This window comes from Balaenoptera borealis (assembly GCF_965194805.1).
Source record: "Balaenoptera borealis genome assembly, chromosome: 13".
Classification (NCBI taxonomy): domain Eukaryota; kingdom Metazoa; phylum Chordata; class Mammalia; order Artiodactyla; family Balaenopteridae; genus Balaenoptera; species Balaenoptera borealis.
The window spans coordinates 11,298,453-11,323,212 of NC_138870.1; the positions used below are offsets into that span (position 1 = coordinate 11,298,453).

The 24,760-nt window shown below is 46.0% G+C and overlaps 1 protein-coding gene across 1 annotated transcript; it reads left to right on the top strand.

The window, feature by feature from the left end:
• Window positions 1-468: 468 nt before the first annotated feature.
• On the top strand, window positions 469-20,674 carry EMP1 (epithelial membrane protein 1). The gene is made up of 5 exons (XM_082352612.1): window positions 469-629; window positions 15,310-15,422; window positions 17,391-17,490; window positions 17,605-17,745; window positions 18,432-20,674. The coding sequence occupies exons 2-5, from the start codon at window positions 15,345-15,347 to the stop codon at window positions 18,581-18,583; spliced, it is 471 nt and encodes a 156-aa protein (XP_082208738.1). The 5' UTR covers window positions 469-629; window positions 15,310-15,344; the 3' UTR covers window positions 18,584-20,674.
• The last annotated feature ends 4,086 nt before the right edge of the window (window positions 20,675-24,760 follow it).

The following is a 24,760-nucleotide window of genomic DNA, read 5'->3' on the forward strand; positions in this document are numbered from 1 at the left end:
GTCAGGCAGGGAAGTGAATCAGAAGTAAATCTGATCATTCCCCACCGTGAGCAGCCTCGGATGCATTTGGTGGGGGAGGAAGAATGGGAGTCTCGTGGGATGATTAGCTAGGATGTCAGTGGGCAGGGCAATGTCCCCCACCCTGTGCCTCCCCCCCAGATGAAAGTGTGGGCAGATAACCTGTGTTTTGCTTGTATCCATGGTAACCAAGTCTCCTTTTTGATGAGGAGGAATGGGCTTTGGTAAACAGATCTATTTGTGTGACTCCTGTTACTCATTTGAAGCAATGTCACTCCTTTTTCCACTGTGGTCTGTGTGTCTGAGTCACAGGGAGCCTAAACTGGCTTCTCTGAATTGATGGCTCCCTCCCAACCTCTCTTGACGGACTGCCAGCTTAGCAGGGCGTAGCTTACCAACACTTTTTTTTTTTTAAGCCAGACTGATTCATAGAGACTCCTTTAAAGCACAGTGAAAAGAAACCGCCCATCACACACCCCAGCACACCAGCGCAGGAAACTTATAACCTCGGGAGGCCAGCCCTCCCCTCACTGCGGTCACAGACCTCCAGAAGAGCGGACGCCTGCCACCAGCTCCTGTCACTCAGGGCACCTCCGTCTCTGGACTCTCAGGTAGGACAGCTCCCGACACTGTGGGGAAGCCCAGCGAACTTTCCTTCCTTCCCACTGCTCTCCTCCTTCCGACCTCACCGAAACTTTGCTTTTTCTTTTTTCCTTTGCTATTTTTCCATGACTCTTTGAAGTGAGCCCTTCAAATTTTTGGCTAAAAGTGGGCACCGAGATAACTTTTTCCTTAAGGTTCGGTAAAATCTAGTTTGACGGGGGCCCCGGGGGGTCGGGGCCATCGGGGGGGCTGGGCTGTTATTAGGTCTTGCAGGAACTGGGTCCTTGTTCTGAAAGCGTGATGGGAGCAGGGACCTTGGGTATTCCGAAGATTCGTACTAGCTTCCTAGGATACCACTAGCGTATCCTTTATGGGTTTTCTTTATGGGGGGAACCACGACGTACCTTTGAAATGACAGAGTGTGCTTGCCCGATGTTGTCAATTCCTCTGTTTTGATTCAAAGTGCTTCAGGACTTGAATTGTTTCTCTGTTTGCTGGTCTTTTGGGGTGATGGTGGATAGAGATCTGCATTTCAGTTTATTTTCGTGGTTACTTTTACTGCTATCCTTTGGCTTATTCATTCACTTTTATTTAAGTGTAAATATTTTTTCTTTCCATGGGATAGGAGGAGGGGGTTGGTTTGTTTAAAGAAAACCGTTAGAGGGAGAGAGAGAGAGAGAGAAAGAGGAAACTCTTTCTTTCAAATGGAGTTTGAAATAAAACGCAGGACGGGTGCCTTTGGTGAAGTTGGGAGCCTGATGTGGATTCCAGAACTCTCTCTCTGGCCAGATATGGAGGATGGGGAGAAGCAGGAGGGAAACTGGGTTTGGAGGGGAGAGCAGGGGAGCTTCATCTGTCCCTGTAAAAAAATCGCTTTGTGCTTTCACTTCAGAAACAACCAAATTTTAGTGCTGAGTGAAAATATGGCATATCAGAAATGTTAAAATAATTTTTTATTTTAGGTGGATGTGGGATTTTTTTTCTGCAGGGAAGGCAGTGATTGTTTTGGAACATTTATCTTCTCACTCTTTCCAAAACATGGCTGTACAAATGCAAACAAACGCTCGTGCTAATAATGAAAGGGATCTGGAAAAGGAAGACGAGTGATTTCTATTTGCTTTTTTTTTTTTTTTATGATTAGCATTTTGGTGGAGGCGTGGCCCATTTCAACATAGATACTGGTGTATTTTTTCCCCCAGGTAAACAAGATGAGGAGAATGACAGGATTCAGCTTGTCTGATGAAATTAGGCTTTTTCTTTAGAAATGTAGTTCATACGAAGAGAAGATTCAAAAGTAATCAGCTTGCGTACCTGGTACAGGCAAGGCGCCTGGTAAAATTGCCCTCAAGGGGATGATTAAGTTAGTGCAAGGGCAACTTTTCAAGATGCAGGGAACTCCCGCCTTTGCTTGAAATGTTGATTATTTCCAGTTTACATGGACGTGGATTAGGGAAGCCATTATTAAATTGATGGTAGTGGTATCCTAGGAAGCTAGTACAAATCTTTTAGTCTGTGCAGGTTAAAACTAATAAGCTAGATTTAACTGGTCAGCAAATAGACAACACTGACAATTCTGGGGGCGTAAACCATCATGAATTTCATTATTTGTGCGGCATCTCACTTTACGCTGGAGTTTTATAAATGAGCAAGTGTGCTGCGTGTTATCGCCTGGAGTTTGAGGGCAATTTAAAGAATGCGGTTCTGATTCCCACCTTCCCCTCTTCCTCCAGGAAGTAGTGAGAGAGTTCCGTGGCTGAGGGAGTTTTTGTGCATTTCAGCTGTGAATCTTTGACAAGACTGAACCGGGAGGGCTGTTTTCCCTCCTGCCCTCAGAGGTGGATCAAATTCTACCCCAGACTCTGAGGGCTGGGGTGGGCGTGGAGCGCTGTCTGGAGGGCCGTAGGATGTCCGGTCTGGCGTCCTGGTCCAAGGACCCCCTGGATTTTACATTGTTTGAGGGTAGGACACTGTCCTGGGAGTTGGCAGAAGGCCATCGAGGACCAACCCAGGGCAGATCACATCCCAGAGCAGATGCTGGCCCCCTCCCAGGAGTACAGGGCAGTCTCTAGGAGAGAGGAAAGACGTCCCCTCCACAGACCACAGAAAAGACTGTGGCTTTCTCCACTCTTCCTGCTTCCCTCCTAGGCCAGACTTGGCCCATCCAATTCCCAGGGACATCTGGGGGACCTAGGGAAGGAGCTCCATAGAGCCCACCTGGGGCATGCAGACCCTCTTGGCTTGGATTCGGTGGCTCTGGGGGTTTCAGCTGGTACCAGACCCCCTGGGACCAGCGGAGAGAAAGCAGTCAGAGACCTAGAAGGCTTAGAGGTGAAGCAAAAAATGGCTTTTCTGTAGACTCCTCAGAGCCTGACAGGGCATAGACCCGAAAAATGGCCTCAGAAAAGGGCACGAGGCAAATATAGTTACAGTTCATCCTTGATTTTGTGCCCTGAGTTTGGCAGGGATCTTGGAGGTCAACCCATTCATTCTCTGCCATTTGCAGAAATCTTATTTTCACACCACCTTGGACGGATGGGAATTTTACATTTCCCTAAAATTGCCAGAGAAGAGGCTTGGTACCTCAGAAGGTACTGTCATGCTCACCCACCTCTGCTAGATAGCTCTAATTACTAGAATTTCTTAGATCCAGCAAACTTGGCTTCCCTATAACTTGTATACTTTGTTCCTAGTTCTCCGGTGCTGAAAATACCTATTCTATTTTCATAGTTGTTGACCCATCCGATGCTCCTTATCCTCTAAACACTTGACCCTTATTTAATATTTAATGGATACAACTTGATGCAGCTGTATTATTATTATTACTACCTAAGGTTCAGAAAGAGCAGGGAGCGTTTTCGAAGCTTTGAAACTGTGAGCATAGTCATGCATACGCAAGTGATCTGATTCTGAGGGCCTTCATTTTCTAAACACACGCATATGGTTCCCTCTTGAACCGACCACCTGTATACACGTAGCTGCCTAGCACAAAAGCTCAGAGCCATTTGGGACTCTCAGATATACATACTCAGAGGGACACACCCAATTACTACCACGAGGTCATGGTTAAATTAATCCAATGCCAGAAACACAGGCTTCTTTGGCCTTCTGGGGCTGGTCCCTTAACTTGGTCCATAGTTCACGCAGCCCATGCCTTTCCACTGTTAACCTCCTGTCACAGTAAATACAGGAACAGGCTGCCAATCAACATCGCCTCGATCTAATTGCTGGTGGGCAGTCTGGATGTCAATCCCCTGAAAAGAGCTCATAACCCTTAACTAACATGGAACTGGAATTTTCTGACCGTAAATGTCCCTTTTCCAATACTTTTTCCAGTTCTGCCCAGATGACCCTGGATTTCTATTCAGTAATCAAGGGAGCCCAAATACGCTTCCAGTTAGGAGTTTGCTTGAATTCCCAAAACCCCACTCCCCAAACATGCATGTCTCAAGACCACTCTTTGTAACACTTCAGTTACAAGTCATTTCTCTCAATTTAATTGGGAGATCCGCTGATACTGAAGCACGAAGATAAAAGTAGAAGCCCTTGTGGGGATTGCTGTGTCTCTCTCTCTCCCTTTTTAACAAAATATTTGGGTCAACCTTTCCTTCCCTGCTGTGGAAATGGCATTTCTCTGGAGCTAAAATGGACTCCTCTATTCTTGGGGCCATTGGCCTTACGCGGATCTGGCAGTTTTCATACTTCCCGAGCCTGTTTCATGAATTCTCTTTTCCAGTGGGGTAATTAAAATTGAGAACCCGCTGGGCTTGGGTTGAAATCGGTGGCGTGAATCCTGGGGTAGGTGCAGGATGGCTGAATAGGAAGCCCGAGGGGCCGTCGTCTTGTCCCGACTCTGCCGTGTGACGTGGGCAGGACACTTGTCTTCTCGATGGAGGGACCTGAGCTTGGTGGTCTCCACGACCCCTTGTGGCTCTGAGACCCTATTGTTCTAAGATCCTACCATTCCTGTTGTGAGAAATCCCTTGGCTCACGCTAACAGCAAGCTTAATCCGTAAACGTTGGTAGGAAAGCGAAATGAAACAACGTGTTGCATGGGAACAGGCGTCTCACGGAGGACGGAGGACCCAGGCGGGCTCCTCGGCTTCACACGCTCAGAGATCCCTTAGGGACCGGGTCCGCGGGCTTCACCGTCGGGTAGCAGTGAGCATTCACCCAGCTCTCGGAAGAAAAGTAAGAGGTTTGATTTATGAAACCCGAGGAGCACCCGCTCAGATAAGCAGGGCCAGGCTAGCGAAGCCTCGTGGGGGTATTGACAACAGCAAGGGATCCGCCAGGAAACCAGGCCAGGCTCGGGGGGAGATGCGAGGAGCTGGTCTTGGGAAAGGAGCCCCACCCCCTTGTCAAGGAGGGTGCGGCCGCAAAGGTGTGGATGAGAGCTGATGGGGAGCCGACCTTGAGGAGGAAAGGGGAGGTGCCAGGAGGAAGGGGGCGGGGAGCAAGGGGACTGCGCGGGTTTCCTTAGGCCTGTGTGTCGGGGGAGGAGGGGGGCAGATGGAAAGGCCTAGAAGAGGGAGAAAGTGGAGAGAGGAAGCCAGGGAGAAGGAGGAAGAACAAGGCAGAAGTGTGAAGATCTCTTGACTCCCTCCCTCGATGCCTCGGGACCGTCCTTAGGGCCAAGTATTCCTTCTTTGTCTCCCCCGCACCCCCCAATACCCTCCGCCCCGCCCGTGAAGAATCTTCTGTTGCTCATGGATGCAACATCTGAGTTTCCATCGAATATCTGTGCCAACAGGGCGGTGATCTTCCCCGGGGACGTTTCTTCCCTTTTCAGAAGGGTCATATCAGGGCTGACAGCAGAATGAAGTCCTGGGTACTTTGATGTCTTCTTTGAAATAATCAAAGACCCTGCCTAGGAGGCTAGGTGCGGGGAGCTGGGGAGAGGTTTCCGCTCCTGAAACCAGGAGTCGGACCAGCCAGGTGGGTCCACACTTATTTCAGAGAAAGGGTTGTGAAGCTGAGACCTCGTGCTTCCCTCGGCCCGCCATGCTTCGCTGGGGAGGCGGGCTTGTGCTGTAGGTGGGAGCCAGGATGGAAGGTTTGAAGCTCGTCTGGGGTTGGCAGTGGCAGCGGGGGAAGGAGGCGGGGGAGTCGGGTTCGGCGGGGCAGGCTCAGCTGGTGGACCCTCTCAGCAACCTAATGGAAAGAAGCAGCGTCCTTCCAAAGGCCCTTTGTTTCTTCCAATGGCGCTCTTTTGAGGGGTTGTGCTGACCCTCTGATTAACTAGGAGGCGGTGGGAGGAACAGAGTGAAGGGGAGATCCGGTAGAAGTTCTAGAACTTCTGCCCCAACGTAGGAGAGAAAAGCTCGTGCTGCAGTGGAGGAGGCCTGACCTGGAAGATGCCGGGGGTGGGGGGTGGGGGGGTGGGGGGCTTCATCCTGCTGCTGCTTTCACTCTGGAGACCTGCTTTTCCTTTTCTGTCGAGGAACTGGACTGAATAACCTCAGCCCTACTAAGCCACTAGACAACCAGTTGCCCTTAGAAAGAGCAACAAAGCCCGCAGCCCACCCCAGGCACTGGGGCGGCCCCGGCTGCACCTGCATCCGTCTGGCCCTGCCACCTCCTGGGCTGCGGCCCTGCTGGTGCAAGCCTGTTACCGCCACCTACTGTCGGATCCCTCCAAGGGACCCTGGGGCCGGGCCACACCTTGATTTTCTTCCCAAACCTTAGTTATTATCTTGGCAACCTCTCCCTTGGAGACATTCTGGCCGCCAGAACACTCCTCTTTTGTTAGTATCAGAAGACAACGAAACTTCCTTCCTCGCCCAGGGGACATTGCCCAATGGCCTGACCAGCTGCGGGCCAGGACCGGGACCAGGGGCGCGGGCTGGGCCCGGCCTCGCTGTCCGGGTCTGGCCTGAGACTTGGCAGATGTCCCCCAGATCTAGCCACTCCCCAACACAAAAGAGGACCAGGGGAAACCAGAGAGAGAGGTTATTCTCTTTGGGAACGTTTGGAAAAACAAGCTTCATGTTGCTTGTTTGCTTTTAGCAGAGTTGCTGGCCCTCAGTTTCTGCCCGAGAAGCTTCAAGCCCATTGCGCTGGGCCGAGCTTCTCATTTTCCATAAAGGAACACAAAGAATAACCAACAACTGTACAACCTTTGCTCTGTGTCAGGCAGGAGCCCTTCAGTCCTCACACTAAGGCTACGAGGTCTGCAGATCACAGTTAAAACGGGCTGGAGTTTCAACGTGCCTGAAATAGCTTACAATTTTATATGTCAACTATACCCCATTAACACTGAATTTTTTTTTTTTTTTTTAAGTGGTGCAGTCAGGAGTTGAACCTGGAATTTGTGCTCTTTTTGCTGCTCAATACTGTGTCTCTCTAGGAGCTACTGTCCAGAGAGGGTATGTTATTTTCCCAAAGTTAGCAGTTAGTCAGAGGCAGAATTTTTATGAGAATCTGGTTTTCAAATAGGTGCTCTTTTTTCTTTCTTTCTCGTTTTGTTCCCCTTCAATAACATCTTCCTACCCCCACCCCCAGTTCCTCATCCCTAACTATGGCTAGTCTACAGCAGTGCCGGAAAAACACCACCTTTTCTATAATAACCCTCGTTCATGAGAGCCCACATTTGGGAGGTGCGGTCCCCTTACCCCCAGGACCATGAAAGAATAGTTGTTTTCTTTGGAACATGTAGATTCCTGTTACCTTTGCTACTAGATTGGTGATGTTTCTCCTGGTCATAAAAACTGCCCTGTGCGCTTGAAAACATCAGACCCTGGAACGATGTGTATATAGTGAGGTACAGCTTGAAATTCTTTCCTTCCACACCAAACATCAGACATCCAGAAGCAGGAGGAAATAGCCCTTCAGGATTCTTTTTCTCCACATGTTTCCCACGGAGAAATTAATGCCCCCCTCTCCCACCCCTACATTAAAACAATATTTAGAATGGAAAAGTACACTTGACAAAAAACAACAAGAACAATGGTCAGAAAAGCTCATCCAAGGTCTCATCCACTCAGCCCTGCCTTTAATCCCAGCCTTTTCCTCCTCCGGATACATCCTCTACGGCTGCTCCCCAAAGAGAGTATTTCCTTTTCTGCTGCACATTCATTTTGCCAACCCAAATGATCCTCAGTGGGAAAGAAACATATCAAAATAAACCAACAAAAGCAAAATGATCCTGATGTGTAGAGGACAGAAAGGCATTCGTGCTACCACCCTGCACAGTGTCCCCAGGAGAAGCACAGCCACAGTTTTGGGTATGCCACGAAGGAAGATGGGCAGATGTGGGCTGACTCATGGAGCTCGTACGACCAGGAGTGGCTTTGCCTTTCATCTTGCGCCTTGGAGAAAGCACTGTGTCTTGGTCTGAGAAAGCATTCTTCAAAGTCTGCAGGTACCCAGAAAGAGATGGGGATTTCACTGAAAGCATCAATCAATGAAGAGACAGAGCGTGTCCAGCAGTCGGGTCATCTCAGGACAGTGTTATGACTTTTAGTGAGATTTGGGAATCTCAGGTGATGTCCTCTGGCTAATTCTCTGATAACCTGGAAGTTCTGCTGGAAAAGTGACCACTTTAGAAAAATGCTAACAAGGAAGCATTAGACAAAGGGCAGAAGTAAGATCAAGATAGTCATTGTCAAGAGCAGCCTCTGACGTGTTGTCAGGACCTTTCTAATGGAAGGGGGTCTTGGTAAGTAGTGAGCTCCCTGTGACTGGAGGAGTTTAAGTATGATTTAGGTGGTTCCTTGGTGTAGATTTATAGATGAGTTTCATGTATTGGGGAGGAATTTTAAAGCCCCCTTTCAGTCAGAGATTCTGTAATTTAAAGAGGTAGATAGGGAAGTTAAATACACAAAATAGTATTTAGAAGTTTAAGATTTTTTCTTTGCATTTACTTGTTTCTTCTTGAATAAAAGGGAACAAACACACATATAACCTTGAATATTCAAATGTCAAAGATCCTCAGAGAACTTCCCTGGTGGCGCAGTGGTTAAGAATCCACCTGCCAATGCAGGGGACACGGGTTCGAGCCCTGGTCTGGGAAGATCCCACATGCCGCGGAGCAATGAAGCCTGTGCGCCACAACTACTGAGCCTACGCTCTAGAGCTCGCGAGCCACAATTACTGAGCCCATGTGCCACAACTACTGAAGCCCGCGCGCCTAGAGCCTGTGCTCCGCAACAAGAGAAGCCACCTCAATGAGAAGCCCACGCACCTCAACAAAGAGTAGCCCCCGCTCGCCGCAACTAGAGAAAACCTGCAAGCAGCAACGAAGACCCAACGCAGCCAAAAAATAAATAAGAATTAAAAAAAAAAAAAAAGATACTCAGGAAATATTCACAGAGTTTGCCTGTAGTAAGATGTTCAAAACATAGTTACAGAAATATATAAATAATTTCTAAAACTAATACAGAACCTAAAGTTCACCTATATAAAAAAGGGGGAAACATTTTCTCTGTAGAATTCTGTTGTTTTTTATGAAGACTTCAGTTACTTTGACATTGATTGTTTTTCCACAGAAAAGAAAATATTGCCTTCCTTGATTCATTTATTTGCTCGCTGAACAGATACTTGGTACCTATCATAGACAAGCTTCTCCTTTCAGGAACTTAGAATCTTAGGGGTGGGGGAGCGAAACATTTCCACAAATAATTCTGTTACCAGGCGGGTTGCCACCAGTGATTTTAATAACAGGAGGAAAATGACTACTTCTGTTCGGGTTTAAAATTCCTTGGATTCCCAGTGCCAGCGTGAAGTGTTTGGATCCTCTTTCCCGATTGGTGGTGGGGTGGTGGTGTGTTTGGAAGATTTGAGAAGAGGAGTGACTTGGTCGGATAATCCAGTGGCACAGAGCATATATTTAAGAGGGAGGAGTTCAGAGAGAGGATCGCGGGAGAGGCTGATGGTCCTGAGCCGGACAGTGACAGTGGGAGTGGAAAGTAAGGATGCACGGGAGATAAATACTGGAGGAAGAATGCATGACCTGACTGTGTTATTTTCAGCAATGAAACTGGGATGATGAGGACATGGGAGGGGGAAGGGGAAGCTGGGACGAAGTGAGAGAGTGGCATGGACATATATACACTACCAAATGTAAAATAGATAGCTAGTGGGAAGCAGCCGCATAGCACAGGGAGATCAGCTCGGTGCTCTGTGACCACCTAACGGGGTGAGATAGGGAGGGTGGGAAGGAGACGCAAGAGGGAGGAGATATGGGGATATACGTATATGTATAGCTGATTCACTTTGTATAAAGCAGAAACTAACACACCCTTGTAAAGCAATTATACTCCAATAAAGATGTTTAAAAAAAAAAAAACTGGGATGAGAGGAAGGAGTGATGGGGAGGGACTTTGGCATCTGGTCATTATTGCTCCTGTCTCCCCAGAAAAGCCTGGGCTGTCTTCAGCTGCCAGGGAAATGACTAAACTGTCTTCTGGCTAGCCAGCCAGATCCACAGGCTTCTCAGAAAGCTATCTTGTGCCATCTGGTAGAGGATGCCTCCACTTTGCCTTTGTCTGTGAGACTGTCACACACTCCAAGTGAATCACAGACATTTGAGCTCTGTGGGGCCCCCCCATTGCTCACACAACCCCCAGATCCCTGTTTCTGATTATGTGACACCCCCAGTCTCTGGCGAGATCTTCAGTGACTCAAGCCGACGATTTCCATCGCTTCCTTTGCTGGAGAAGTAGGTTTTGGGGGCTCTATTCTGTTGTATTGTTCCCAATTATTGTTCCTTGGACCACCCTCAAGCATTGCTTCCCCTAGACTCTGGTGGCCGCTCAATAAACACACAGGACTCCAGGGCAGAAAGAAAGTTATCTGACCCCTAGCTTAGCAATCACGGAGCCAAATTACCAACACCTCAATTGTCTGTTTAGAAGTCAATGATTCTCAAAGTCTCTGCAGTATGAGTTACCCATCAGAAAAGGAAAGGTGTCCACAGAGACCTGATTAATTTCTCCTGGTCAGAACGCCCTAAAAGTGTTAGGCTACCTGAAAAAGGCAAAGAGGAAGGCAGTCTCAGGGATATGTTCCTTTGATTCTTTCATTTTTTTGGGGTGGTGGGTATAAGAGGGAGGCAAGAAACCAATAAAGATTTAAGTGGAAGGAGCCAACTAGAGAAGGCAGTTATCTTTCTCCCCAACATTAGCTAGTCATTTACAGTTCCAATCACCAGCAACCGTAATCTTCAGGTTCATTTTCACTAACTGTCCTATTAGCAAAGAACTTCATCCAGATCTAGAATGGTCAGTGGTTGTGAGGCTTGTAACGGGGACAGGAGTGTAAAGAGACCACTGCCCTAGTGTGGTCTGGGTGATGCGGGAAGAACAGGGGAAGCATGGTCAGAAACAAAGATGGCGGAGGTGGAAAAGGAACCGGCGGGCCTGTCCATTAGGGCAGAAAGAAGAACAGGAAAGGGATAAAGAGAGCCTGTGTGTGGCTCTAAGTCGCTAACCTCCGTTTCTCTTAACGATCACTTCTCTCTAGAGTCAGCATTCATGCCTCTTCTACTTTTCTCAGTTTCCCACCCAACCCCACGGAGCCCTGACCACCCCTGTCCCCGAGCTTGTTGGGTAAATGAGGATAAAGGGGGCGATCCTACTCTGCTTCCAGTGGTGGGTAGAGAAATGTGTTCCTGGCACCCCACGTGGAACAGTCAGTGGACATCCTATCCCTTGAGAATGCAGTGGATTCACTAGCTCTGGTGGCCTGGGTGCAACTCCAAGGACCACAGATCATGTTGTTAGGAAAGTCCCAGCAACCACGTGACAAACTTTGGGGTGTTCCCGAGCACCGATGCTCTGTTGGGAGGAAGGTGTGTCACCCAGCTCTTTAGAACCTCCATGCCGTTATCCTCTACTGCCTGGTTTGAGCCGCCAGGCTGTGACTAGGGGTCTGCTTTCTGTTGGCGCGTACTATCTATAGCCTTTCGGAGAGGTGGGAGAGAGAACTCAGTTATTGTTTTAGTGAAGCATACTGCCACGAAAGAAAGTTGTAGCAGGCAATACTTCCAAAGATATAAATGCTCAGAAATGGTCTCTTTTCGGTGCTTTTATCTGAAGCAAGATACACACGAGGCCAGGGAATGAGGCTCTCAGAAATCTCCCCTGCCTGTGAAGGGTGGGTGGACCCCGTGGGAGCACGGGGTCTTCTTTTATTTCTACCCAAACCGCTCTACTACTTGATAGGTCCCCACTCATCTGCTGGGGGGCCTCTAGTATAGGGACTGAGTACCTAGGGATGATCCAGGCCAGACATTGAAGAAGACAGTTCATTCTGTTTCCAAACGTGTTGGGGAGAGCCATTGAAATGAAAGGAAGCCCCTCTAAGCTGACAATGGATGATACTATTAAAAACCTGACAAATTTGGGGCAATGAAAAATGGAGAGGTTACTATATGTGTTATGCGATAGCTCCAGCTAAACAGCTCCTACTTCCGGCTGGATACAGCAGCCAAAAGTGGAGAGAATTGTGTGTTCCGTGCACTAAGAACACTTGCTAATCCAAGACATTTTGCTCCTTTCTTTGGTGAAAAGATGTGGCATGATTACAGAAATCTAAATACCCTGAAAGTGAGTCGCTTCCTTGCTTGATTCCGCCGCTCACTCCTGCCTGCGCCCCGCAGGGGAATAATGATCAGGTGGGGCTGTGGGTTAGATCAGAAGTGAGAGCCACTGGCCAGGAACTCGCACGCCCCAGGGGGTGCAGTGGACCAGCCACGGTGAAGGTGCAGGGTAATTGGAAGGCAGTTATGTTCAAGTCATCAAAACGGACAGTGTGAGCCGGGGCGAAAGGAATCAGACTCAACTTCGGAGGGTTACAGACCAGTCCAAGGAGACGGAAAACACTGCTGGATCCCCAACAGCATGTAAGGGAGGAGACTCATAACATTTTCCTCGACCTCATTTAAGAGCCCTCACTTGGTGTGTTATATTCTGTCTTTGGTCCCTCAACCCCTATTAGGAAGAGGGTGTTTGCAAAGGAATAAAAAAGTCATTTGTAGAGCCCAAGGAGGATTAAACATGACTCGTTATATAATATTTTTTAAAATCAATTTATTTATTTTAATTTTTGGCTGCATTGGGTCTTTGTTGCTGCACGCAGGCTTTCTCTAGCTGCAGCGAGCTGGGGCTACTCTTCATTGCGGTGCTCGGGCTTCTCATTGTGGTGGCTTCTCTTGCTGCGGAGCGTGGGCTCTGGGCGTGCGGGCTTCAGTAGTTGTGGCACAAGGGCTCAGTAGTTGTGGCTCGCGGGCTCTAGAGCGCAGGCTCAGTAGTTGTGGTGCACGGGTTTAGTTGCTCTGCGGCATGTGGGATCTTCCCGGACCAGGGATCGAACCTGTGTCCCCTGCACTGGCAGACGGATTCTTAACCACTGCGCCACCAGGGAAGCCCACATTATGTAATATTTTAATTCCCTGCATTCAGAGAATTAATTCATACCTGTTCCTTTCTCCATGAGGGGTGAGATCAGGATCTAGTGATGGTGCGAAATCTTGGGGGTGCCGGGAGGATGGGTAGCACAGGGCTGAGAAGAGTGAGATTTCTCCTCCTCATCCCTAAGGGGGTGTTCCCAGTGGTCCTCCCACTCAAGGGGCAAGGATTAGGCATAAAGACAATTTCTAAGAGACCTAAATGATTTTATACACACAGCCTTGTGAACTGGATAGCAGATATCCTATTACTGGCACTTAAAACATGGGGCAGCCTGGTGACGGATGGACTGGGTTGGTTTGGTGCCAGCTACTCAGTTTCATATAATAATAATAACGATAATAGTAATACTAATAATCACAACGAAAGCAGCCCCATTAGTATCTGCCATGTGCCAGGCACTGTGCTGGGAGTTCTCCATATACGATCCAATGTAACCCTCACATTTCCCTGTATGATTAGCACCGCAACCCTCACTTTACATAGGAGGAAACTGAGACTGGAAGGTCAAACAACTTTATATGATTCTAACTCAACATTTGTCTAATTCAAAAACCTCTTTTCACTGTGCATTAAACTCAAGCAGAAAATTGAGGAAGTGTGCAAGGACCTGAGAAAAACAAAAATGCATTTGAATGTGTGGGGAGATTATTAATAGCAGGCATGAAAGCTCCAAGCTCTCCCCTGAAGCCGCGGGATAAACTTCATCATTTTAGTCATTCACAGTTCAATTGGACACATTTCTACAAAAAGAATCTAGGTGGCAGGAAGTGCTCGGATGGGGAAGGAGGGTGCCGGGGGGGGGGGGGTTGGAATGGGTCGGGTGGGCAGTGGGGGCCAGTGTCTACCTCTCATTCCTGGCCTGTCAAGAGCAAGGCCCCCGGGGTACCGTAGGTCATTCTAGATTTTGAGTGCCTGATGAGGAAAGGGAGAGGAGATCAAAATCATCGGAAGTGTTGGAATGATTGTATCCGTGCTCTCCAGTAAATACCCGGTCCAATGTGAAAGGGGCTCAAGCACACTCAAAGCTTCCATTAAATGAGGTGGAGGGAGAGAGAGAGAAGTGGGACACAGTTGCTGGATGTGCACCGCCAACTCCTCCCTGAGAGGGGATAGCCACACATCCACCCTGCCTAGGGTGTGAATAACCTGAGCCCTTTCCTTCTGAAGTTCCTGAGAGCTGGCACCGCCTCTTAACCTTCTTGGGCGTGAGTGACAAAGCACTCCTGTAGCTGACATTAATCAGAATAGCTGCCCTCTCATGCATCCTTCACACTTCCTTTATTTTCTAGGTTTGATGACCCATGGGCTCCCGTCTTCTATTCTGCTGAGATTACGGCTGAACGCTTTTGTTTACCCATGCACATTCTTAATCTCTATGAGTTCCCCATCCTCCCACCCACCGTGTGATGGATGCATTTGCCCATCTGCTCTACTGAGTCCTGAAGGATTGGCATTTGGGTAAATGTCATGCACAAGCCAAAGGCACCTTTAGTAGTCTCTCAAGCTGCATCCAGCCCCCAGAACTGTCATATTGAATCATAGGAAATATAACCCTATGCCCCCAGACCAATAGTAGAGTCTGTACCATGACACAGCCCAAAGGCTCCGGTGCAGTAATACCAGTCTAAAATGTTCCATCGGTAGATGATCAGATCATTAGACTGTAATTAGGTAGTTATAATTATTGAATATCGAACAGCATTATTATAATAGAAGTTGTGGCTCTCACGTTTTATATCTCATCTGGGATCAAATTAGTAGCCCATTCAGTCTCTGGGCATTCAGTAATAGCTGCTGGTCTGAGGAAAATTCGATTAAAATTGCTGGGTGAGCAGTTTGATAGAAGCGTGGACACTTCCCTAGTGGAAAATAGAAATTTATATGACATTGTTGCACAGAGACCTGGAAATTACAGCTGTGAAAGGCCTTTTAAAAACCAAAGTCCTACTTTTGGCCTCTAAAACACAAACAAAATAAAATAATAACAGTTACCATAAAATTTTCTGGTTTCGAAACAGGCTGTATCAGAAGGATGAGTATATAAATACCTGAGAGGCAGAATTCTGTTTCTGTTGAGGTCTATTTAAATAGACGAATAGGTACTTGGGGAAACTGGGCTAACTAGTTGTTTGCAGGAATTTATGATGAAATCTTGACGGTTTTCACTGCAGCTCTTCCTGATTTTAGCAGCTAGCCCACCCAGGTGGGAAAGCTGAATTATCGTGTTGAATCTGACAGTAACCTCTCCTTTCCCTTTCGTGTTCTCCTTTCTTTTCAGAACTCTCTTCACTCCCAAGCCATCAAAAAGCCAAGATGTTGGTGTTACTGGCAAGCATCTTTGTGGTCCACATCGCCACCGTCATCATGTTATTTGTTTCCACCATTGCCAACGTGAGTCGTGTTCTTCTGTTCATTCATTCATCTGGAAGTTATTTGCATATTTACATAAAGTGCTACAAAGGACATTTAAGCCATAATTCCTGCCCTTTGTGAATTTACAGTTTAGTCATGGAAAAAAAATAAACACATACTTGCACTTCAAACAACTAAGTAACAAGCGTCTACATGAGTGATCCCGCCAGGCTGGAGAACACAGCAAGGCTTCTCAGTGGAGGTGGAACTTGGAGGATGGGTAAATGGGTGGGGTTTCTCTCTGCTAAAGATGCAGAGCGAAAGGAGCATGGGACGCCTTCTAGGTGTGCCAGCCAAGGAGCCCAGCAGGGACGGACAGGCTTTGTTCAGGGCATAATGAGGACACTTGCGTGGCAGGGCAGAACTTCCCTTCCTTCTGGGGACCTTGATTAGAAGGAGAAATGAGAGTGAGATCATAAGACACTTTGGTGGCCCAACCGCCAAATTCAAGATCTGGGCAGAGAGTAGCATGTGAGAGTGGAATTTTGCAAGATTAACCTGATTCCCCTGAATTAACTCAAACAAAACAACCTAAAAATATGGAGGTAGCAGCAGGCTCTTCTCTCTGAACCTTGGGCTACTCTGACCTCTAGTGGTAGTTTGCAGGGTCCATTGTGCTTTTCTCAGAAAAAAAACAAGACAGCTCCTTGGACCTAAAAACCAAGGCCATCCATCACTAGACAGACAAAGATGGTTCCAGAACCTGTTTAGGTCCCTGTTACAGTTGAAGGATAAATGGGTTTTAAAGTTCAGAGTTTTGCCAACATCGGTGGGTATAATTATAGGCAAGGCTAACTGAAGCATCACTGTGATAAGCCAGAACCCTCACCCATGTGGCCTCCTCCAGACTCTAATTTAGCCATTCTGTATGCTGCCCTCCAAGTCTCTCAGGATAACAGGTCTGATAAACAACTTCAAACTGTATTAGTGGATGCTGAGTGCTGAATATCTGAATTATCAGCTTCTGATATGGGGCTGGACACAGAGTTGTTTATTAAATCAAGAGCAGGCAGGCGATTTGACATCCTGGCCCTGCTTTTCCAATAAGTCTCATTTTAACAGACACTCTGTGTAGACAGGGCTGGGTGTTTGTTTTCCATCCCAGAAGGATAACTGTTTTGCTGGCACTGTGGTGAGCCTCGGGGAACACATTTTGGTCATTCTTCTACTTTCAGCTGCCGCCACAGGAAGGCTGTGGCTAGACTATGTTATTATGGAATTACTTTGCATGTTGTGACGATCAAGGTTTATCTTTCTGTTTAGATGAAAGTGGCTTATTGATCACCCAGCTATTTTCTTCGTTGCCCTTTATGTTTCTTACTTTTTTCCAGTTGAACATTTTTCCTTAACTTTTTCCCCCTCTAGCCAGCCCCTTCCATGAAACAATCTTGGTAGGGTGTATGAATTGTGCCTCCTTAAAACCAATTTCCTCACGCAGGGTTTCCGTTTCTTAGATCCTTAGGATTTTAAACCGCGATGGTCGAATTACTTCTTTTCTTTTTTTTTTTTAAAGTGATGAGGGATGTGAGGCCCAGAGAATGAGGTGACTTTTCCTTGGCCACACGTTCTTCTCTCTCTTTTTTCTTGGGATCTTTGTGACTTCAGTTTTAGTGAGACCTTATTTCCACCAAGAGATGGAAATAAACCATGTTTATGACTAAATATGGAGTCTTGGTTAAGATTTGGTCCTGACACAAGGTGATTTGTTGTTTCCTTTTCTTTCAAAGCAGGGGGTTAGTTTATAAACAACTTTTTATTTCTTTTTTTAATTTATTAAAAAAATTTTTTACTGGAGTATAGTTGATTTAAAATGTTGTGTTAGTTTCTGCTGTACAGCAAAGTGAATCAGTTATACATATACATATATCCACTCTTTTTTAGATTCTTTTTCCGTATAGGTCATTACAGAGTACTGAGAAGAGTTCCTTTATTTCTTTTTGATTTCAGGTCTGGATGGTTTTAAATAATGGAACAGGATCAGTAGGTCTTTGGAAAAACTGTACTTCCACTGATGGCTGCAGTGACAGCTTGTCATACGGCGGTGAAGGTTCGTACAAAGATACTGTACTCAGTGCTGACAGTTGGTGGGCTCAGGGAAATGGCCAGTCCCTCGGGGACTGGGTAGCCTAATGGCCTCACTCCCCCCGCCCTGTGTCCACAGACGCCCTCAAGGCAGTGCAGGCCTTCATGATTCTGTCCATCATCTTCTCCGTCATCTCCCTTGTGGTCTTCGTGTTCCAGCTGTTCACCATGGAGAAAGGCAACCGCTTCTTCCTCTCGGGGGCCACTATGCTGTTGTGCTGTGAGTATCAGCTTACCCAGAAAAAGCTTTCCCGTAGATCTTACCATGGGTGCTCCTGGCAGCTTGAACAGCTGAGCACGTGGGGCAGTGAAACCGCCTTGTACAATCTGTGCTCTTTGGGAGAGAACCCCTGATAGCTGCTTGGAATAAGAACCCTCGTCGGCTTCATTGTTTAAACCTGGGCTCCTGGGCAGCTACCAAGTGGCTGGAGTCCGCCCATCAGTAGCACTTGTATACAAGACCCTCGAAGGGGGCAGGGATGTGGGATTCCTTAGAAAGATGAAACCGCTGCCAGAATGCCTGCAATGATTGCCATTCCTGCTCTCCTGTCATTCTTCCCCGATACACGCAGTTTGGTGGAAGGCGTGTTCTTTTGCATCCCTCAGGCAGCCTGCCCTTGTGTGCTGGGGTCCAGATGGGAAAGCTGAGGGGTGGACCCGAGATGCTGTGTTTCAGCCGCACAAACCAGTGCAGATGTGAGAACTCGAACACCTCTGATTTGCCAACACAACCATCAAGCTTGGTTTGGGGCAAATCGACAGAACTACCGTTGGGGGTCAAATTTCAGATTTCATTTTCCCATCGCCCATGAGGGAAATAGGCTCTTCCTAAAATTATAAAATCTTTTTCTTGGTTTTCATGTTAAGAAACCAAACCAACAGCTAATCGTTGTTTTTCGCCTGCAGGGCTGTGCATCTTGGTGGGGGCCTCCATCTACACTCATCACTATGCCGACGGCCCTCAAAGTCACCAGGGCTATTCCTTCATCCTGACCTGGATCTGCTTCTGCTTCAGCTTCATCATCGGCATTCTCTACCTGGTCCTGAGAAAGAAATAGGCTGAACACGTTATTGGGGATCTGGGGGGTGGGGTGGGGAGGAGGGAGCCCTTGAATCTGGGAGAGGAGTGGAAGTTGCTAAGCAGGAAAAACCAAGAGAGGGAATTGGGGGGAGGGGAAGGCAGGGGGGAGGGGCTGAAATGGAAGCATGACGGAGGGGGTCCTGTACTGGTCCAGCCCCTGCCCCAGGAGAAAGCCGTGGGCTGGGATGGATGCTTCCTGGATTCAGGCCAGAGGGCCTCCCTCCAGCCTCCAGCTGTTATCAGTTACATACACTGCCTGGGGCCCCAGCAGCTGCCACATCGCTGGCTCCACTTCCGAGGGTGAATTCAGTCTTCAGACCTACTGCACCTAGTTAATGTAGCGGTACAAGTTCCGGCAAGGGCAGATACTGTTCTTGTGCGGAATACGCCAGGCTTGGAAACCATCCTGCCCTTCCGACCCAAAGCAAAACAGCACCATCTGAAGGGCCCTGTGGGAGGACTTTGGCCAGTGAGCCATTATCCCTCGTTGGAACAGAGATTTAGCTCTGTGGTATTTGTGACAAAATGGGAGGAAGAGAGATAGTGATTAAGGCTAAGTTGGTGGGTTAGCTAAACTGAGAAAGAGAACTTTTCACAGTGGAAGGCCTGGGGCGTGGTCAGAACCCAGACTAGACCTCACACAGCTGCCCCTCGTGGAGACCTCTTGCTGCAGACTTTGCTTGGCCTCCCGTTTAAAGTCAAGGCAGCTCTCTGGAGTTTCTGGAAAGCCACTAACGACCAATTCAGTGGTGGAAGCACCACACAAATTATGGGAAAAAGGGACAGTCTTATAGCAGGGTTATATTAGCTTTATGTTATTAGGAACCTCTCTCCATGCAATCAATGTTTGTTTTAAGTATATAACGTGAGAGAGATGGACAAAGACCCGTGCAACACAATCTGTTACTCTCCCTCTAAATTATACACTTTTGAGGAAGTTTTATCTAATTAGCCACGTTGGGGATCAGGGCTCCTAGGCTCAGAGACAGCTCTAGCTTTGACATGAGCTGGAGGGGTTGCCTTTCAGAGGTCCTGCCTATCCTGAAACACAGGTGAGGCAAGGCAATTCTGGAAGTTTCTTAAAATACACACAAACCAAAACCAAACAACAAATCCTTGGATGAAAGGTGCTATATCATTGTCAAGTATTAAGCATACTAGATTTCAGTCACAATAAGAACAGAGTGTCTGTGCTTCCAGGAAAATAAGAAAATTTCCGTGAGAGAAATAAAAATATAGGTGATGGGCAGATATTTTCTTTAAGGAAAAAAAACCCCTAAACACTCTTGTGGTACCCAGTCAGATGATAATTGAGCTTGTCTGCTGCCACAAGAGTGTTTCTATATAGGACTTAGAAGTATGGTATTAGTATGGTATTCCTGGTTAAGCAGGCATTGCTCTGGCCTGGCGCAGCTATTTTAAGCCATCTCAGATTCTGGCTAAAGGGTATTTTTTTGGTGGAAGACATTTCCTTTACCAATCTGAGAATATCTACTCTAGGGAGAATCTGAGACATCTTGCCTACTTTTCATCTTCTAGCTCCCTCTTCATCCCATTTCTTATATACGTTTCCTTTTGGGGAGCTATTATGCCACAGTTGCTGGTATTTATGTAAAAGGACTATTACTAAGTATATTCCTTTATGTTCATTCTGGTTAGGGGAATGTTGAGAGCTGGCCACCAAATTATCTGGGCTGTGGGGTAAATTGGTTGGCAAGCAAAAACTGTGGGATGATAAACTTTTAAATTATGACTTAATGATCACATGATTTTAGAAGGCTGTCTTGCGTGCAGAAGCAGATTTACATATCAGATACAGCCAAAAGAGATACTAGCATTGCGTTAAAAAGTCAAACTGTGACTGGAGTGAACCATGTATTCCCTTGTCTTTTACTTTGTTTCTGTGCCATTTATGTCTCATGTAATTTGCATTACGTTGGTGGGTTGTTCTAGTACTGTATTTGGCTTCTTCTTTAATAGATTGGTATTTCATATACTATAATTGTAAATATTTTGATACAAATGTTTATAACTCTAGGCATATAAAAACAGATTCTGATTCCCTTTACTGTGTGAATGTTTTCTTTCAAAAGATGTGTAGAGAAAATATGGATGATAATGACATTTATTCCTAATTAAGTTGTCAATCAGTTCGATTTGGACAAGTTGGCATTTATCAGAGACATTAAGCTACTTTCTGGAACTGAAAGTATAGTTTTATCTTGCTTTAATTAAGCCTCTTAAGCAAAAAATGGAACTTCATAAGCTAATACATTAGAGAGAGGTTATTATCTTGAATCAGAATGGGTTATGACATTAAGAAATGAGATACTTGTAAATTTTCTTTGAAGTAGCGAACTCTTGTAATGTGTCTTCAACATATAAAGCAATTCACAATGGTATGCGTCACATACATTTTCAGGAGCCAATTCATTGCATTACCCGGGGCGTAATCTGTATGGACTCTATGAGAGAAGGAAAGATTTGAGGCTTTCTGGGCACAGTAAGGACCAGAATGAAGAGTGGAAAGCAGGGTTTGGTGCTGTGTACCCCAGCATCATGTCAACACCAATACGATAAGAGTGGTTTTAATGTGGAGTAGGCCATCTTTCAGTCCCCTGTGGTCTTGGATGAAATAACTGCACACAGAGTAATGCACAAAAAAAAGACACAATGGAACCCGAAAATAAGACTTCAACATATTTTAAATTAAATTAATCAAATTGCATCGGTTATTGATAACCTCTTACAGACCTATGTGAGTCAGTTCCAAAAGTTATCTTCTTAAGCTGATTGTTTGGGACTCAGAGCATATTTTCCATAGAGACAATTTACAACGATCTTACTTATCATATGGGCTAAAAAGACTTTTGTGAGTCTAGCCTGGAAAAGAAGTTTAATAATGATTTGACTATTATTGTTGTTTTCAATGGGAAATGAGTTAGTTAAATTCTGGAACCTGGAACCCTCTGTTGCCCCCCCAGACCCTTCATGGTAAGAGGAGTGTATCTGATGTAGGGGGAGGTGGACATATGGCTGCCTGGGAATCACTCTTCCCCGGTCATGTCAGAGTTTGCCATTGAATATAGGAGAACGTGGCATTTAGAATCACTCTGGCTGTAAATATACATATATAATTTTGTAAACTGGGTGTTCTTAAGCTAGGACTGCTTGTTCCATTCTCTGATCTCATGGTGTAGAATCAATCTTAATTTTCCCACTTTATTAGCGTATCAATAGCTTAAACCCAGTTTAACCTAGGAACTTTAGAATGATTCTAACTCCTTAGTGTAATAATTGACAGTCTTTTGAAAATTATGAAACCTTACTATTTTAGTTTGATTTCACAACTTTTCCTCCCTCTCGTAAAATAATGACAAAGGGCACATATATCTATAATTTTTAAGGTGAATCAAGTGGTTGACAGAGGTGGGGCTGAAGGCTGGGAGAAATGGGTGAACTCTTTGGGGTTTTTTTTTCTTAGCTTAAATAAATTGCATTTTTAAAAAATGGTATTAAAAAGATACTTTTCAACTGGTGATTCTGATGCCTGACATGATACAAGTTGATTGAAATAGAAAAAAATTTTTTTCTTATGAAAAAAGAAGTAAAGCTGTTTTGAGTATTTGGGTACAATTTTGCCATAGCTCTTGAGGTAACTAGGCATTGCAAAATCAAGTTTTGAGAATTATAGTACTGGATTTATGAGTGACATAGATTACACTAATGAATCTGATACTTGGTCACCTTATTTTAAAAAAGTTAAAATCATCCTGGCCGTAATATTTAAACTCAGATTTGTTTCCATAAACCAAGTTACCCAACTCACTTCAACATGGCACACTTGAACTGACTCTACTAATTTCTTTCTCCAGAGTAATTCAAATTCTTTACCTCTCATTGTGTTTAATGCTTGTCAGAGCTCCTGGAAGGACAGGTAAAAGACCGATGCAGACAAGTCATAGTTGTTCAGTTTAACTTCATTTCAGCCACTCATTCCCATGGCCTTTCCTTGGGTGTTCCCATTCCCACCCACAGTTTTTGAATTCCATGCTGTTAGTTCCTTAAGGATACTTTTTGGTACACCCCTTTTCCCTGTATCTCCAACCTCTCTCTCCCTCTACTGGAAGTGTTCTCTTGTGGGTAACTTATGTTTAAGTTTATCCTGTCTTAAGCAAAACAAAACAAAACACTCCCTTCTACCCTAATACTTTACCTCTTGCTGTCTCTTCACACTCACGTTTATTGAAAGTGTGTCTTGTTATCTATGTCTCCACCAGGCCTCACCTTGACACATGTGGGCCCCAAGTAAGAGCACAAATGGAGGTCTGCACACTGCGTCTAAATATTTAAAAGTTACATATCAAGTTAACGAGCTGCTAAATAAAGTGTGCTCTACTGTTCTACCTTGATAAATATACCTAGAAGGTCAGGATCAAATTTAGAATTCTCAGAGTCCTTGGGGTTCTGGGGTAGAAAATGGTTTTGCAGGGGAGAGTTGGTACCGGTTTCTGGCTCACAGCCTGCTTCCCTCACCCTTCACTTCGGGCTCCATCCGTCATCCTCAGGGACCTTGAGTGCATGACTGTGGAGACCCCAGCCCCACACATGCAAAACCAGTCCTCACCCCTTCCCCATCCTGCAAACGGCCACCCCTCAGCCATTTCTTGGACCAAGAGTGTGCACACGCATGACATGGTCTGACCTCTGTATGGACTAGACTTGAGAGAAAGCCCAGGGGAAGGAGGCCTAGAAATGAGCTTGGGGACGTTTGGGCAGGGAATTTGGGGTCCTGGATAATCAGAATATAATCTGGAAGGAGCATGTGGGCTCCAGTGGGTATGCTCCTTTGGCTCCAAGCCCAAGGACTTCGTGTCCGTGTAGGGGTGTGGCTGGAGGACAAGCAGAGCAGAGCCATAAAGCACAGGCCTGGGAAAGGCCCTCTCACCTGGTCTTAGGGCGTGGTTTTACAGACTGACTCCTTGCCGGCTCCTTTACAGCCTCACTCAAGCAGATTTGCTTCCGCCCTCACCATTCCAAAACGATCGCTCTCCTAAGGGTCAACGGTCACTTTAGATTCCCTAGTCCAGTGAATATTCTTTTTTGTTTGTTTGTTTGTTTGTTTGGTTTTCCTTGACCCCCTGTTCATTTTATCTCTGTATTCTGCCCGAGAGACTTAATTAAAATTCATACAATTAATCACCACCGATCTCATAATGATTCCAAAATCTGCATCTTGGCTCAGACCAATTTTCTGGATCCAGTCCCATAAGAACCACAAATTCCACAGAACCCAGTACTTTCCACCCCCTTTTGTATCCCTGGTCTCAGGAAATAACCACCCATCACTTAGATGCAGTTAGACGCTAGAAACCCAAGTGTCATTCACAGTTCCACCTTCTCCTTAATTCTTTATATCTAATTAGTAACTGTATCTTCTTGATTTTAAATCCTAAATATTTCTAGACTCTTTCTCTTTCTTTCTAACTCCTTTGCTATGGTATTAGTTTAGATCTTTAATAGCATTTATTTAAAGTAGCTGAAAAGTCTCTTAAGAATTCACTGCTATAACTCATTCTCCACTCTGTTGCAAAGATGATTACTTAAAATGCAAATACCATCATGTCCTTCCTCTGCCTTTTTTTTTTCTTCCTCTGCTGTTAATCCTTCATTGGCGGCTTCACGTTGTTCATGATAAAATTCAGAGTGCTAAACCTGTCCATCTCCACCTTTCCTCCCCATACCATTCTATCCTCGAGCTAAAATGTACTACTCATCCCGTGCTTTGGGAAGCGTTTCCCCATGCTATTCCTTTTCCCCTCCTTTCTTTGGTATTTGGCTCTCCCCTGCTGATTCCTCAAGACTCAGCCATTTCTCATCTTTGGAAGGGTGGCCAGACTACCCCAGGCCCTACTGGGATGCGGTTTGTCAGCGTTTACATAACACCTTGTGCATAGTCATCAGAATGTTTTTTACAAACTATTTTAATTGTGGGTTTAACTACATGGCTTCCTCACTAGAGCACCATGAGGGCAGGGAACCCATTGTTCATTTATTACGTCCGCATTTAGCATTCTGCCTGGCAATTAGCAGATGTTTAATATAATTTTGTGGCGCCAGGGAAGGTGCTGGGGGATAGCATGATGAGTGACAG

Excerpts from the sequence above, each read along its gene's own strand:
- EMP1 (XM_082352612.1), top strand. The coding sequence starts at position 15,345 with ATGTTGGTGTTACTGGCAAGCATCTTTGTGGTCCACATCGCCACCGTC. Across the intron at positions 15,423-17,390 it reads TTGTTTCCACCATTGCCAAC|GTCTGGATGGTTTTAAATAA; the intron begins GTGAGTCGTGTT and ends TTTTGATTTCAG. Across the intron at positions 17,746-18,431 it reads GGCCACTATGCTGTTGTGCT|GGCTGTGCATCTTGGTGGGG; the intron begins GTGAGTATCAGC and ends TTTCGCCTGCAG.